Source organism: Scyliorhinus torazame, chromosome 2 (assembly GCF_047496885.1).
Source record: "Scyliorhinus torazame isolate Kashiwa2021f chromosome 2, sScyTor2.1, whole genome shotgun sequence".
In the NCBI taxonomy this organism is placed as follows: Eukaryota; Metazoa; Chordata; class Chondrichthyes; order Carcharhiniformes; family Scyliorhinidae; genus Scyliorhinus; species Scyliorhinus torazame.
In genome coordinates, this window is record NC_092708.1 from 325,411,866 (window position 1) to 325,424,431 (window position 12,566).

General features: G+C 40.4%; 1 protein-coding gene across 1 annotated transcript in view; it reads left to right on the forward strand.

The window, feature by feature from the left end:
• Window positions 1-10,047, forward strand: part of ero1a (endoplasmic reticulum oxidoreductase 1 alpha) — a 56,209-nt gene extending 46,162 nt beyond the window's left edge. The window contains exons 12-16 of the mRNA XM_072489742.1: window positions 2,085-2,331; window positions 5,261-5,330; window positions 8,149-8,235; window positions 8,358-8,491; window positions 9,175-10,047. Of these exons, the coding sequence (XP_072345843.1) occupies window positions 2,085-2,331; window positions 5,261-5,330; window positions 8,149-8,235; window positions 8,358-8,491; window positions 9,175-9,238 (602 nt within the window). The 3' untranslated portion in view covers window positions 9,239-10,047. The remainder of the gene's footprint in view (window positions 1-2,084; window positions 2,332-5,260; window positions 5,331-8,148; window positions 8,236-8,357; window positions 8,492-9,174) is intronic.
• Window positions 10,048-12,566: the final 2,519 nt, after the last annotated feature.

Genomic DNA, 12,566 nt, shown 5'->3' on the forward strand with positions numbered 1-12,566 from the left:
CTTCCTGGCAATGGTGTGAAACTGAATCAGATATCCATTTGATCCTGAGATGAGCTCACCACCAAGACTGCCTTCATCATTGGAGCCATCTCCTTCAGTTCATCATCTGCTGAAACCCTCATCCATACCCTTGTTACCTCTGCACTTGACTATTGCAATGCTCTCCTGGTTGGCTTTCCATCTTCCACCCTACATAAATTTGAGCTCATCCAGTACTCTGCTGTTTTTAGTCCAGTTCACCTTCACCAGTGTTTGTTGACCTACATTGGTTCACAGTCGCGTAATGGCTTGATTTTAAAATTCTCATCCTTGTATTCAAATCCCTCCATGGCCACACCCCTTCCTAATTCTGTAATCTCTTCCAACCTTACGACCCATTCAATCTGTCTGCTCCTTCAATTTTGACCTCTTGTGTAGCCCTGATTTTTAACCACTCCACCATTGGTGGCCTTGTCTTCAGTCTCCCTCTGTCTGAACCTCTCTGCCTCTTTCTCATCCTTTAAGAATCGCCTTGAAATCTGCCTTTTCGACCAATCTTTTGGTCAGCTGTCCTCATATCCCCTTATTAATGTCAAATTTTGTTCCATGTGAATTTTTTTCCTGTGAAGTCCCTTGAGGTGTTTTGTGATGTTTAAAATGCTTTATAAATGCAAGCTTTTGGTGTATTACTGCAATAAATCTAATCAAGCCGCTGTCCTAAATTAAACTTTAGCTTTAGCACACTAATTGTCCTGTGCTCTTTTCATCTCTCCCACTTTGCCAAACATTTTATCTATTGCTCTGACTCAATTTGTTTCTAGAAAGTTATTTAAGGAAGAAAATCAGCTTTTGCTTCAACTTCCTTCTCCAACATTATCCATTATGGAAGTGGGAACAATAAAACGCCTGTTAGCTGAAAACTTGATCAGTTTCGGGCTAATTGCAATCTGGAAGACTGAAGATAGAAAAAGGGAGTGACCAGGTAACTCTGGTGCATGAAAAAATAATGGGCTCCACAAGCTTTGCTAACGCCAGTGAATTTATCATACTTTGTCTCAGGACAAGTAGACTCCTCAGCAGGTCACAATAGATTTTTTTCTTATAATTTTAGAGTACCTAATTATTTTTTTTCCAATTAAGAGGCAATTTAGCACAGCAAATCCACCCACCCTGCACATCATTTAGGTTGTGAGGGTGAGACCCACACAGACACAGGGGGAATGTGCAAACTCCACATGGACAGTGACCGGGGCTGGGATCGAACCCGGGTCTCCGGCTCCGTGAGGCAGCAGTGCTAACTGCTGCACCACCGTGCCACCCGGCAGGTCATGGTAGATAATTGCTTGTGTAATTCAAGCGAAAGGGCATTTATGAATGGAGTTGGTCACTGCTGCCTCACGGCGCCGAGGTCCCAGGTTCGATCCTGGCTGTGGGTCACTGTCTGTGTGGAGTTTGAACATTCTCCCCGTGTTTCCGTGGGTTTCGCCCCCACAACCCACAGGTGTGCAGATAGGTGGATTGGCCACACTAGATTGGCCCTTAATAGGAAAAAATAAATAGGTTACTCTAAATTTTTTTAAATAAATGGCGTTGGTGGCATTCAAATGTTCAGTCTTGGTATAGTATGCCACAGGCAGTTTCGATTGTCATGGTGAGGGGCGCAGAGTCGAACTTTATTTCTTCAATTTTCTTCCTCCTGAGCATTTTGCACATTAAAGGTGAGGAGTTTCACATTAATCTACACAGTGTAAGAACAGGCACAATATTACAATATAATGGTCAACAGTATATTTTAAAGTAATTATGAAGCAACTATCCCATTGATCTCCCATTTTGATTATTAACTAGGGTACGTTGAAGCTTACTCAAGGAGCTCATAGTATCCAAGTATATTCAAATGTTTAATAAGATTTCTTGTTATTTTTCTTGAAAGACAAAGTTCACCATTTTGATAGTGCACTGAAATTTCTGTTTGAATGATGATTTTAAATGATCTTTTCTCAATGTTTTGCTCAGAAACTAATGCCAGAGGATCAAGTGTGTGCACCATGCATTTGTCATTTATCCAAACTGATTAAAGCTATGAGCAAACATTCTTTTCACAGATACCTGGTATGAAAGAAAGTGGGGACACAACATTACAGAATTCAAGCAGCGGTTTGACGCTCAGATTACCAAAGGAGAAGGACCGTGCAGACTCCGAAACCTTTATTTCTTGTACCTCATGGAGCTGAGAGCTTTATCTAAGGTGTTACCTTTCTTTGAGCGTTCTACCTTCCAACTTTACACAGGCGACAGTACACTGGATGCAAAAAATAAAAAACTTCTCCTGGAAATTGTCAATTTGGCCAAGTAAGTTATCATTTGGTAAAAACAAGCTTTTAATTTTGATTAGGAATGGCAGCATGACTATCTCTTGGTGAAACTATATCCAAATACTTAATTGTATAGACTTCGATGCAGTCTGCTGAAGGGTTTGTCAAAGAGAATGGTTTACTCTGATCATAGCAAAAGGAAACTGCACCAAATTAGCCCTGTTTTCCAGTTGGAAATCCCACTAATGACTATGTAAGTTTACTTCAAAGGGTTAAACCCACAAATATCCTACAACTCCCATTGTTCCTATAACTCTCTTTATTCCTGGAGGTTCACTACTCGTTGCAGAGCTGTGACAACATTCAAAGAAATCCTAGGTGTGATGTTTTCATTGTAGGTCATTGTGTATTTGTAGGTCAATTGCAGATGAGGGGCTGGCTAATGCCAAAGAATTATTGAAAGCAGCACCTACCACATGGATTGTAGCAGCTGGCCTTACCATTTATAATCTAACTGTGCTCTCATGGCCAATTTGGCTACTAACTTTCTTCAGTATTGTTAATGAAATAATTATATCGGCAGCATGGTTAGCACTGTTGCTTCACAGCGCCAGGGTCCCAGGTTCGATTCCTGGATTGGGTCACTGTCTGTGCGGAGTCTGCGCGTTCTCCCTGTGTCTGCATGGATTTCCTCCGGATGCTCCGGTTTCCTCCCACAAGTCCCGAAAGACGTGTTGTTAGGTTGATTGGACATTCTGAATTCTACCTCTGTGTACCCGAACAGGCGCTGGAGTGTGGCGACTAGGGGATTTTCACAGTAACTTCATTGCAGTGTTAATGTAAGCCTACTTGTGACAATAAAGATTATTATTATTAATATCTGCTAGGAGTATACTATAAGAATAAGGTTTGGAATCCTGCTTTTGCTATCCTAACTTCAAGCAAGTAGTGAATACTTGGCACCCACCTGCAATTCTATAAATGTACTTGATACTGTTAAGGGCCAGGGTTTAGAGAACCCCAAAGTGTATCATGGAGTTCACCTGACCCACAACTTTTAATAGATTGTGGTATGGGGAGCACACGGCCCACTCTACAGGTGTGGTACAGCAGAAATCGAAAAGTATTTTTTAGAGCAAAACAATATTTATTCTATGAACGCAAGTTAACCGTTTTAAAACATACAGTGAACATCTTAGCAACCATTAATTCAAATACAACCCCCAAAGTCTACTACACTAAGTAAACCTTTAAGCTTTCCTTTTTAACATCCATACGGCTTAAAACACCCTTTACCAGAAGCACATCAGGTTAAAGTCACTACTGTTAGAAGTTTTAAATCACCAGGATCGATTTACAGTCTTTAGATTACAGAGAGAGATTCATACATCTCCTGGCTGTGACTGCAGCTATCCAGCTCTGAAAACAAAACTAAAACACACCCTGCAGCAAACAGCCTAAAATCAATGTAAAAAGCTGACACAGCCCAGCCCCACCCACTCTCTGACATCACTGCAGTGGTAAACACCCATTTCTTAAAGGTACTCTCACATGATAATACCAGCAGCATAATATAAAAATGGCATTAAAACAATTCTCTCCTCCTGTTCTTTCACTTGTCTGTGAAATGCACATTTTAAAAATGTTCTTGTACGGCAGCAGGAAAAGCAGATATTAGCAGCAGAACTATCCCAATATCCTCAAGTCTGTATTGTTTTCTTTTTACAAACTCCCACTATCTAATTTCCCTCATGGAATAAATATGCATTGAATAGATTTCCAGCCGGTATTGCATTTCTTTCTTCACATTTGTTTATATTTAATTGTACCTGTCATATGTTTTCCCATTTCACTGACATGCTTGTCTCTCTGTAATCCCCTGCATTCTTTTATCAAATTTCAAAAACATGACCTATTTGCTCATGCCCAAAACTTTTATACTGATTTTAGGGAGATCCTCAGTTGTCGAGGTTCCCTTATCACTGGAACTGGATCTATCTTCTGCAAGGACTGTGTCTGCTGATGTGCAATGGTATACCCATTTCTCACACAAGACGTTTATCTAGTGGACCATGTACAGACCCACCTCAAGGCACTGGAGAAGTATCATCAATGCTGTCTGAGACAGATCATCTGCATCAGCTGGGAGGACAGGTGTACTAACATCAGCATCCTTGATGGGGCCAAGAGCATGAACATCAAGGCCATGATCATCCAAAACCAACTCCACTGGGTCAGCCAAGTCCTTAGGATGCCAGAGTCCCGAATGCAAAAGCAAATCTTCTTTGCCCAATTCAAGGAAGGCTCCTGAACAAGAGGAAGACAAAGGAAGTGCTTCAAAGACACTTTGAAGACTTACCTCAAGAAATGACATCAATGTCTGGGAGACCCTTGCTAAGAAAAGACCTCTTTGAAAGAACATCCTGATTGAAGGGATGCAATTCTTCGAGAACACCCGACGGCAAGAGGAGGTCTGAAAAAGGAGCCTGAGAAAGGAATACCAGCAATTTCATCCAAGGACCAATCCCACCTCCTAGAAACCTACCTGCCAAGTATGCGACCCTAGGATCAGGTTCATTAATCATGTAAGGACCCACAGAACCCATGACCAGTAACACAGCATTTCTTGAATAGACAACCATACCTGTTAGCATGTGGTTGCTGTAGAACATTATGATAACTTAAGTCTTAGCACAGATCCTTGGGCACAGCATCATCCATGTCCTGAAAAGTCCATAAGCCTATTTATTTGTACTCATTTTTGTGTTACGCCATTTTCTTGTCTATATGGTCTTTATATTCTTCCATATTATATTCCTGAAAGATTTTAATACATCTCTGATGTAGCACCCTATCAAATTGAATACTGTATGTGTATGGTTGTAAGTAAATTCACAAAGTAAGCTGAATCCCATTCTGTTACTCAATAACGGATTATTAAGTAATATCACCTTGTTCTATTCTAGATCATTCCCCTTTCCCTTTGATGAACGCTCCTTATTTGCTGGGGAAAAAAAGGAAGCTGAAAATCTCAAGGTAACAATGCACTATAACTGTTATTTGTACTTATGGGACTAAGGGTCAATAGTGAACAAAGGTTCATTTGATGCAGGTACATTTTCTAATCACAGCTGAAGTCTAACAATTGCAGGTAATGCACTAGCTGCATAAGTTCCTGAGCAACTCAAATTAAAATTTGATTGAAGTAACTACTTAACAATAGTTTCTGTGCTGCATTAATGACTTTGGACTTGAACCTGCATGAGTACCTAGCTAGAAGGAATCATAAGACCATAAGACAAAGGAGCAGAATTAGGCCATTTGGCCCATTGAGTCTGCTCCGCCATTCAATCATGGCTGATATTTCTCATCCCCATTCTCCTGCCTTCTCCCCATAACCCCTGAACCCTTATTAATCAAGAACCTATCTATTTCTGTCTTAAAGACACTCAATGATTTGGCATCCACAGCCTCCTGCGGCAAAGAGTTCCACAGATCCAAAGATCCCCCCTCATCCTTCTAAACTCCAACGAATACAGACCCAGAGTCCTCAAACGTTCCTCATACGATAAGTTCTTCATTCCAGGAATCATTCTTGTGAACCTCCTCTGGATCCTTTCCAAGGCCAGCACATCCTTTCTTAGATATGGGGCCCAAAACTGTTCACAATACTCCAAATGGGTCTGACCAGAGCCTTATACAGCCTCAGAAGTACATCCCTGGTCTTGTATTCTAGCCCTCTTAACATGAGTGCTAACATTGCATTTGCCTTCTTAACTGCCGACTGAACCTGCACATTAACCTTAAAAGAATCATGAACAAGGGCTCCCGTCTCTTTGTGCTTCTGCTTTCCGAAGCACATCCTCTGGTACACAGATTTCACAGATATGTGACATATTTTGCTCATAAAAAGATGGGCATTGTCTATTTATGAATGACTAACTTATAAGAAATTTATAATAACATGTAAGTAAACATAACATTTATTTACAAATCCATACCTTAAGTAATTGTAATATTTATTCACAAATCCATACCTTAGAATGTTTTAACTAATTTAACATGTGGATTACTGTACCCTAGCAGAGAGATGCACAAAAGAACCAGTTAACTCAGATGGCTAAATGGTTAGCTTGTGATTCATAAGACCAAGAGCATGGGGTGGATTCCTGTTCCGGCTGAGGTCCACTGAGGATGGAGCCTCAGCAGACAATGAACAAGGCCCTGCATTCAGGGAGCACGTACAAATGAATGAGCAGTAGCTACTCATTCATGGTGACAAAAATTCAGTTTTTCTTAACTGGGATTTCAGGATATTTACACATATATATGATATTTTTATAATACCAAAATTCCAACTGCTCTTAGTGTAAACCACAAATTGGTGACCTTGGCTATATCTTAAACTCCTTTGTAGAAAATTGCAACCCATTTATAACCATGCAGCAAATGGTGGAGGGGTGTCCATGTCATTTGGATATGGCTGCATCCTGTAACATTTGCAATGAATGAATACATTTTGCCGAGGAATAAATTTGAGTGCATTTTGAAATAAACTATATGGAATTAATATGTTCTGGTTAAAATGGGGTAGCTGCCTTGTTGGCATGAGGCTAAATCCACAACGTGATGTGGCATTGAACAGAACCAGAAGATCCCAAATTTGACTACTGATCAGCGGTGAATTCTCATTTCAGGCATGATAGCAATAATCTCAATGTACAAATACAGAGCAAAGAAAGAAATATAATATGGGAACAACTTGAGATTTCCACTGCTGATTACCTTCCAACACTTGCTAGAAATAAAGATGTATCAGCAAAAGCCAAGTGGAGGCTCAGACCAGTGTTTTTTTTAATAGGATGTTTCAAGTTTGGTCTTGTCCACGATCAAATGATGCATGATTTCTGGTGTCATTCTAGGGAGTATTAATGTGCAATAGTCTTGTTTGCACATATTAGTCAGACGTACGTTCTCCTATATGGACCTCCTGAGAACTTTGGAAGTTTAAGTCAATGCCAATCTGTGTTAGGTGTTATTTAGAAATTGGGCAAGGTTTTGCTCTGTGGACATGAGTAGCCATTTATTGCACTTGCGCTTTCCGTACAATTTTGCATTGATATTGACTATGATTTTGAAACGAGGACATGTCCAATAGGAAGAGACACCAAAAGCTGGAAAAGTACAAGCTTTGTGTGTGAGGGATGGAAAGCTAGATAAGTGGAACTTTAGAGAGCATGATAAACACATTTGAATTTTATGTCACTGAACTTTGAAGGTGTTGGGAGAAATCCACAAACCATTCGTCCATCTCTAATTCTTAGCATGATACAGAAACACTGGATTTAAATATCGTTCTGCACTAATTGTTCTAAAAATGGAAAATGTAACACAAGAATATATGAATATTCCTGTTACTGTAAGAGTAGAATTTAGTTTTTTTTAAAATTCAAAACATAAAATTGAAGCATAAACTCCCTTCAAGCACAGAGGCAGGTAGTGACAACACTGAACTTTCACTGAAGTGTATTCTCATTTGAATTCACTTGTCCTGCAAATGACCTCTGTATAACATTAAAATAACTACAGATTCATGGGAAAATGCAGAAAATATTTGCATACAGGAGGCGGTGTCTGGTACTAGGTCCAAATTCAGCAGCAATTGTTTTTTAAAGTCCAGAACCCTGTACAGCATCATAAAGCTAATTCTGGTGAGGCAGAAATGCAGCCATCAAACTGCCATACTAAAGAATGATGGGTGGGGAGGGGGGAGGGGGGAGAGAGTGGGGAAATCTGGTCTGTGAATTTATTGCTATGATAAGAAAATATAATCTGTGTTTCTCTCCTGTTAAAGGAAGAATTTCGGCTGCATTTCAAAAACATTTCAAGGATAATGGATTGTGTTGGTTGCTTTAAGTGTAGGCTCTGGGGCAAGCTTCAGGTCAGTATTAAATACTCCTCCTCCTCCTCCCCACCCCCCCCCCCCCCCCAAAAAAAACCAAATGTTTTAGAACTCCCTCATGCCTATGAAGATGTTAATGTACACCTCAATCATCTCATCAGACTCAAGGATTGGGTACTGCCTTGAAAATCCTATTCTCGGAGAAGCAAATAAACAGTTTACAGGTTTCTGGTCCATCTCAAGGATTCCACCTAAAGCGGCAAGATATTGTTGCACTCTTTAATGCTTTTGGAAGGTGAGAGTTTTACAATTTGGTTTATATATTTAATATATATTGTTGAAATTAAGTTAATGTTGCATCTTTCTTCAGTGACTGAAACTTTCAATTTATTGGGGGGATGGAGGTGGAGGGCAGGAGGGAGGAAGGGTGTCAAGTTGGGCATGAGAGTGAAGAGGTAAACAGCTGCTTGTACCTATGCAGATGTCAGAAAGAAGTGACAGAACACAGTGACCTACCACAGATATTGCCTGCTCTGTCTCCTTCGTCCCCAGGGTAAAGTACATCATTGTATACCAGCAAAAGTGGGGTTAATGCTATCAGTCACTGAACGACAAGTACAAAAGATTTTGCTCATTGGCCAGAATGGCCAGATGCTGCTTTGAAATTTTGTTCTGAACCAGGGACAAATTCCCATGACCTCAGCACCAGTCCCCTTTATGTTAATTATCTCAACTGTGGGATTTAGGATGGGATCCGAAACGGGGGTAGAAATTCCATGCTATATTTTCGCTGGGAGTTTGGGATTATCAACGTTTTTCCAATTGAATTAAAAAGGGAGTTTGGATGCCAGCATGTACTCGGATATCAATGATTTCTGTTCATTTGAATGCTGCCCAAACACTTACCCAGTAAATGTTGATTAACAAGGTCATATTATCATTGTGAAGCAGAACAGTGATCATTTTCTGTTGTTCCAGGATTTCTACCAGTATACAGGAGCTTCAGAACTTTCGAGAACTACTTGAAACTGTACAAAAGTGACTCTGAACTGCCTACTCTTTGATGAGACAAAGGACATTTTTTTCATGAAGAATTTAGTTTGTTGCTAAAACTAAGAAATATAATTTAATTCTACAGCTTAAAGCCATACTTTTAAAAAAAATTCCACTGGTCGTAGGCAATCGAAGGCAATCTGCCTATACTTTACAGAATGTGAAAAGGGAAAGAAATTGACCCAAATTGTGTTGTTAAATAGTTTGGATTGGTATATAAAGGGACTGAATCTTATTACTACTAAATATTCTAATCTAAATATTGACGCTGTGTTGCATATTTTTGATTCTAAGAGTTTACACTGATGAAATGCTATTGTTTAAAACTCATGTTGAGTTTACGAAAGTGCACTGTTCCACCACGTAAAGTTCCTTTGAGTTTGACTTTTCTTTTTGTTATTGTTGAAAATGTAACTTGGTAATTAATTACTTTCAATCTGGTCATTGTGTTGCTGAAATGCAATCAGAAAATATTGTAACTTTGACAATCTCAGCATTTTGTGCATTATGGAAATGGTGGAGTGAAGCTCCTATGCTTTAGCTAATGACAGGCTTTTTTTGGCTGCACGAGTGTGACATTTCCAATTTTCGCAATAACCATTTTTTCAACTTGAGTTTGTGTTGTGCACCATATCAACTGTGCGATTCTGTTTACCAAGCTGCATTTTATTTAAGATTCTGACATTCAGAAGGAACTTTCTGATCTGACAATATTTGTGGATTCAACTCCAGCTGCCACAGGTGGAAGGACTATGTATCCTCCTAATAAAATGATCAAACTCCATGAAAACTTTAGAATGCAAAGTATGGTCATATCATTTCTCTAGAAGGTTAAAGATAGCCGGAATTATTTAAACATTCTTTGACTTTTGATGTAGAGATATAGGGAGAGATTTATAATTTAAAATATAATTAATCTGGTTGCCACACTCTAGGAAAGATGTGATTGCACCAGAAAGAGTGCAGAAGAGATTCACCAGGTTGCCTTGGCCGAACTGTTTCAGTTATGAAGAGAGGCTGGTTGGCAGGTGTTGTTTTCCTTAGAGCAGAGAAGCCTGAAGGGGGACATGATTGAGGTGTAAAAAACTATGAGGGACATAAGTAGGAAGACATTTTCCGCATTGGTAGAGGGGTCAATAACCAGGGAACATATATTTAAGGTAAGGGGCAGGAGATTTATAGGGGTATGGCGGCACAGTAGCACAGTGATTAGTACTGTTGTTTCACAGCACCAGGATCCCAGGTTCGATTCCAGCATGGGTCACTGTCTGCGCTGAGTCTGCATGTTCTCCCTGTGTCTGTGTGTGCTTCATCCGGGTGCTCCAGCTTCCTCCCACAAGTCCCAAAAGACATGCTGTTAGGTAATTTGGACATTCTGATTTCTCCCTCTGTGTACCCCAACAAGTGCCGGAGTGTGACGACTAGGAGATTTTCACAGTAACTTCATTGCAGTGTTAATTTAAGCCTACTTGTGACAATAAAGATTATTATTATTATTTGAGGAAAAGCCTTTTGACTAGAACTCACTGCCTGAAAGGGTGGTAGAGGTGAGAATCCTCTCAACATTTAATAAGCATTTAGATTAGCTTTTGAAACATCATAGCATACAAGGCTATGGACCAAGTGCCAGAAAATGGGATTTGAATAGATAGGTGCTTGATGGCTGGTGCAGACATGATAGACCAAAGGTCCTCTTTCTGTGCTGTAAAACTCTGATTCCAAATTATTTGTTGTGGGAGAGTTTCTAGAAATAGAATCTAGTTCCCCCCAGCTTTGTTCTTAGGTCTTCCTTGTGCACATTTTCCAGTTGTTTTTCCTGGCATTGTCTCTTCTTTTCTAAACACTCCCACATGTCCGTGACAATTATATATAAGAAATAAATATAAAAGTTGGTGTTTGGCTGCATATCACGCTTGCTACTTTATCCATGAATGTGAATTTAGTAAGCCATTCTGAACTGAAATTCATGAGATTAAATTCATAGAGCACTTGGACAAGTACTAGCCAACTGCTAGCCCCATGACCTTCACCAGAGCAGAGGATGGAAATCCGGGATCTGAACCATAGTTAGGTAGGGCTGCATTAACAATGGTGGAACATTTAAAAGCTTACTCGTGTGCAGCCAGAAACATTCACCGAACCAAAACTTGACAATCGGCAAAAAATATCTCGTCCCTGTAATAGATTGTGAAGCGATTGTGTGGAAATTTGTTTTGAGACATCTGAAGCAAAAGAGATAAGAAATCCTAAACTGGAAAGTAGTGTATTTTAACGCAAAAACTCAGCTGTGCTGACTATTGGTACATTTTCTGACAGTATAGGGCAGCGCTTTTCAAACTTTTTTTCTTCCTGGGGACCCAATTTTACCAACCGGCCACCCTTCGGGACACATGCCAGCCGATCGTCGCGACCTACAATTATCGCTTACCTTTAATGCAACAGTTGAGACTACTTGGTCCTCTCGATCTCACTTGCTTTGTCATTCAATGTTACATTTCTGTGAGGCAGCACGGTGGAGCAGTGGTTAGCACTGCTGCCTCACAGCGCCGAGGTCCCAGGTTCGATCCCGGTTCTGGGTCACTGTCCCTGTGGAGTTTACACATTCTCCCCATGTTTGCGTGGGTTTTGTCCCCACAACCCAAAGATGTGCAGGGTAGGTGGATTGGCCACGTTAAATTGCCCCTTAATTGGAAAAAAATTAATTGGGCACTCTAAATTTAAAAAAATAAATAAATTTGGAGTACCCAATTCAATTTTTCCAATTAAGGGACAATTTAGCGTGGCCAATCCACCTACCCTGCACATCTTTGGGTTGTGGGGGCGAAACCCCCGCAAACACTGGGAGAATATGCAAACTCCACATGGACAGTGACCCAGAGCTGGGATCGAACCTGGGACCTCGGCACCATGAGGCAGCAATGCTAACCTCTGTGCCACTGTGCTGCCACTGGCACTCTAAATTTTTTTAAAAAGTTACATTTCTGTATGTGTTGTTCATCAGAGGTCATGGAGCTCACACCAGCACTGCTTTGAACTGTTATGGACTCTCCTGAACAATGGACTCTCCTGAACAGCTCGCACCACCACTGCTTTGTCCTGTTGTGGATTCTCCTGAGTCACTCTCTCCAGCAGGTTTAGTTGTGAGACCCTGGCCTGTTTGTGTCTCTGACCCTGTCTTCCTTATTACAAATTGATCCATTTTAAATTTTACAGTCCTGTTGCTTGTTTGCTGCTGACAAATGGAGGAATCGCAATCACGCCAGAGCATGTGACGTCAGTGTTCAGGGCCCGTGACCTGCTATCTGTCTCGCTTCAGG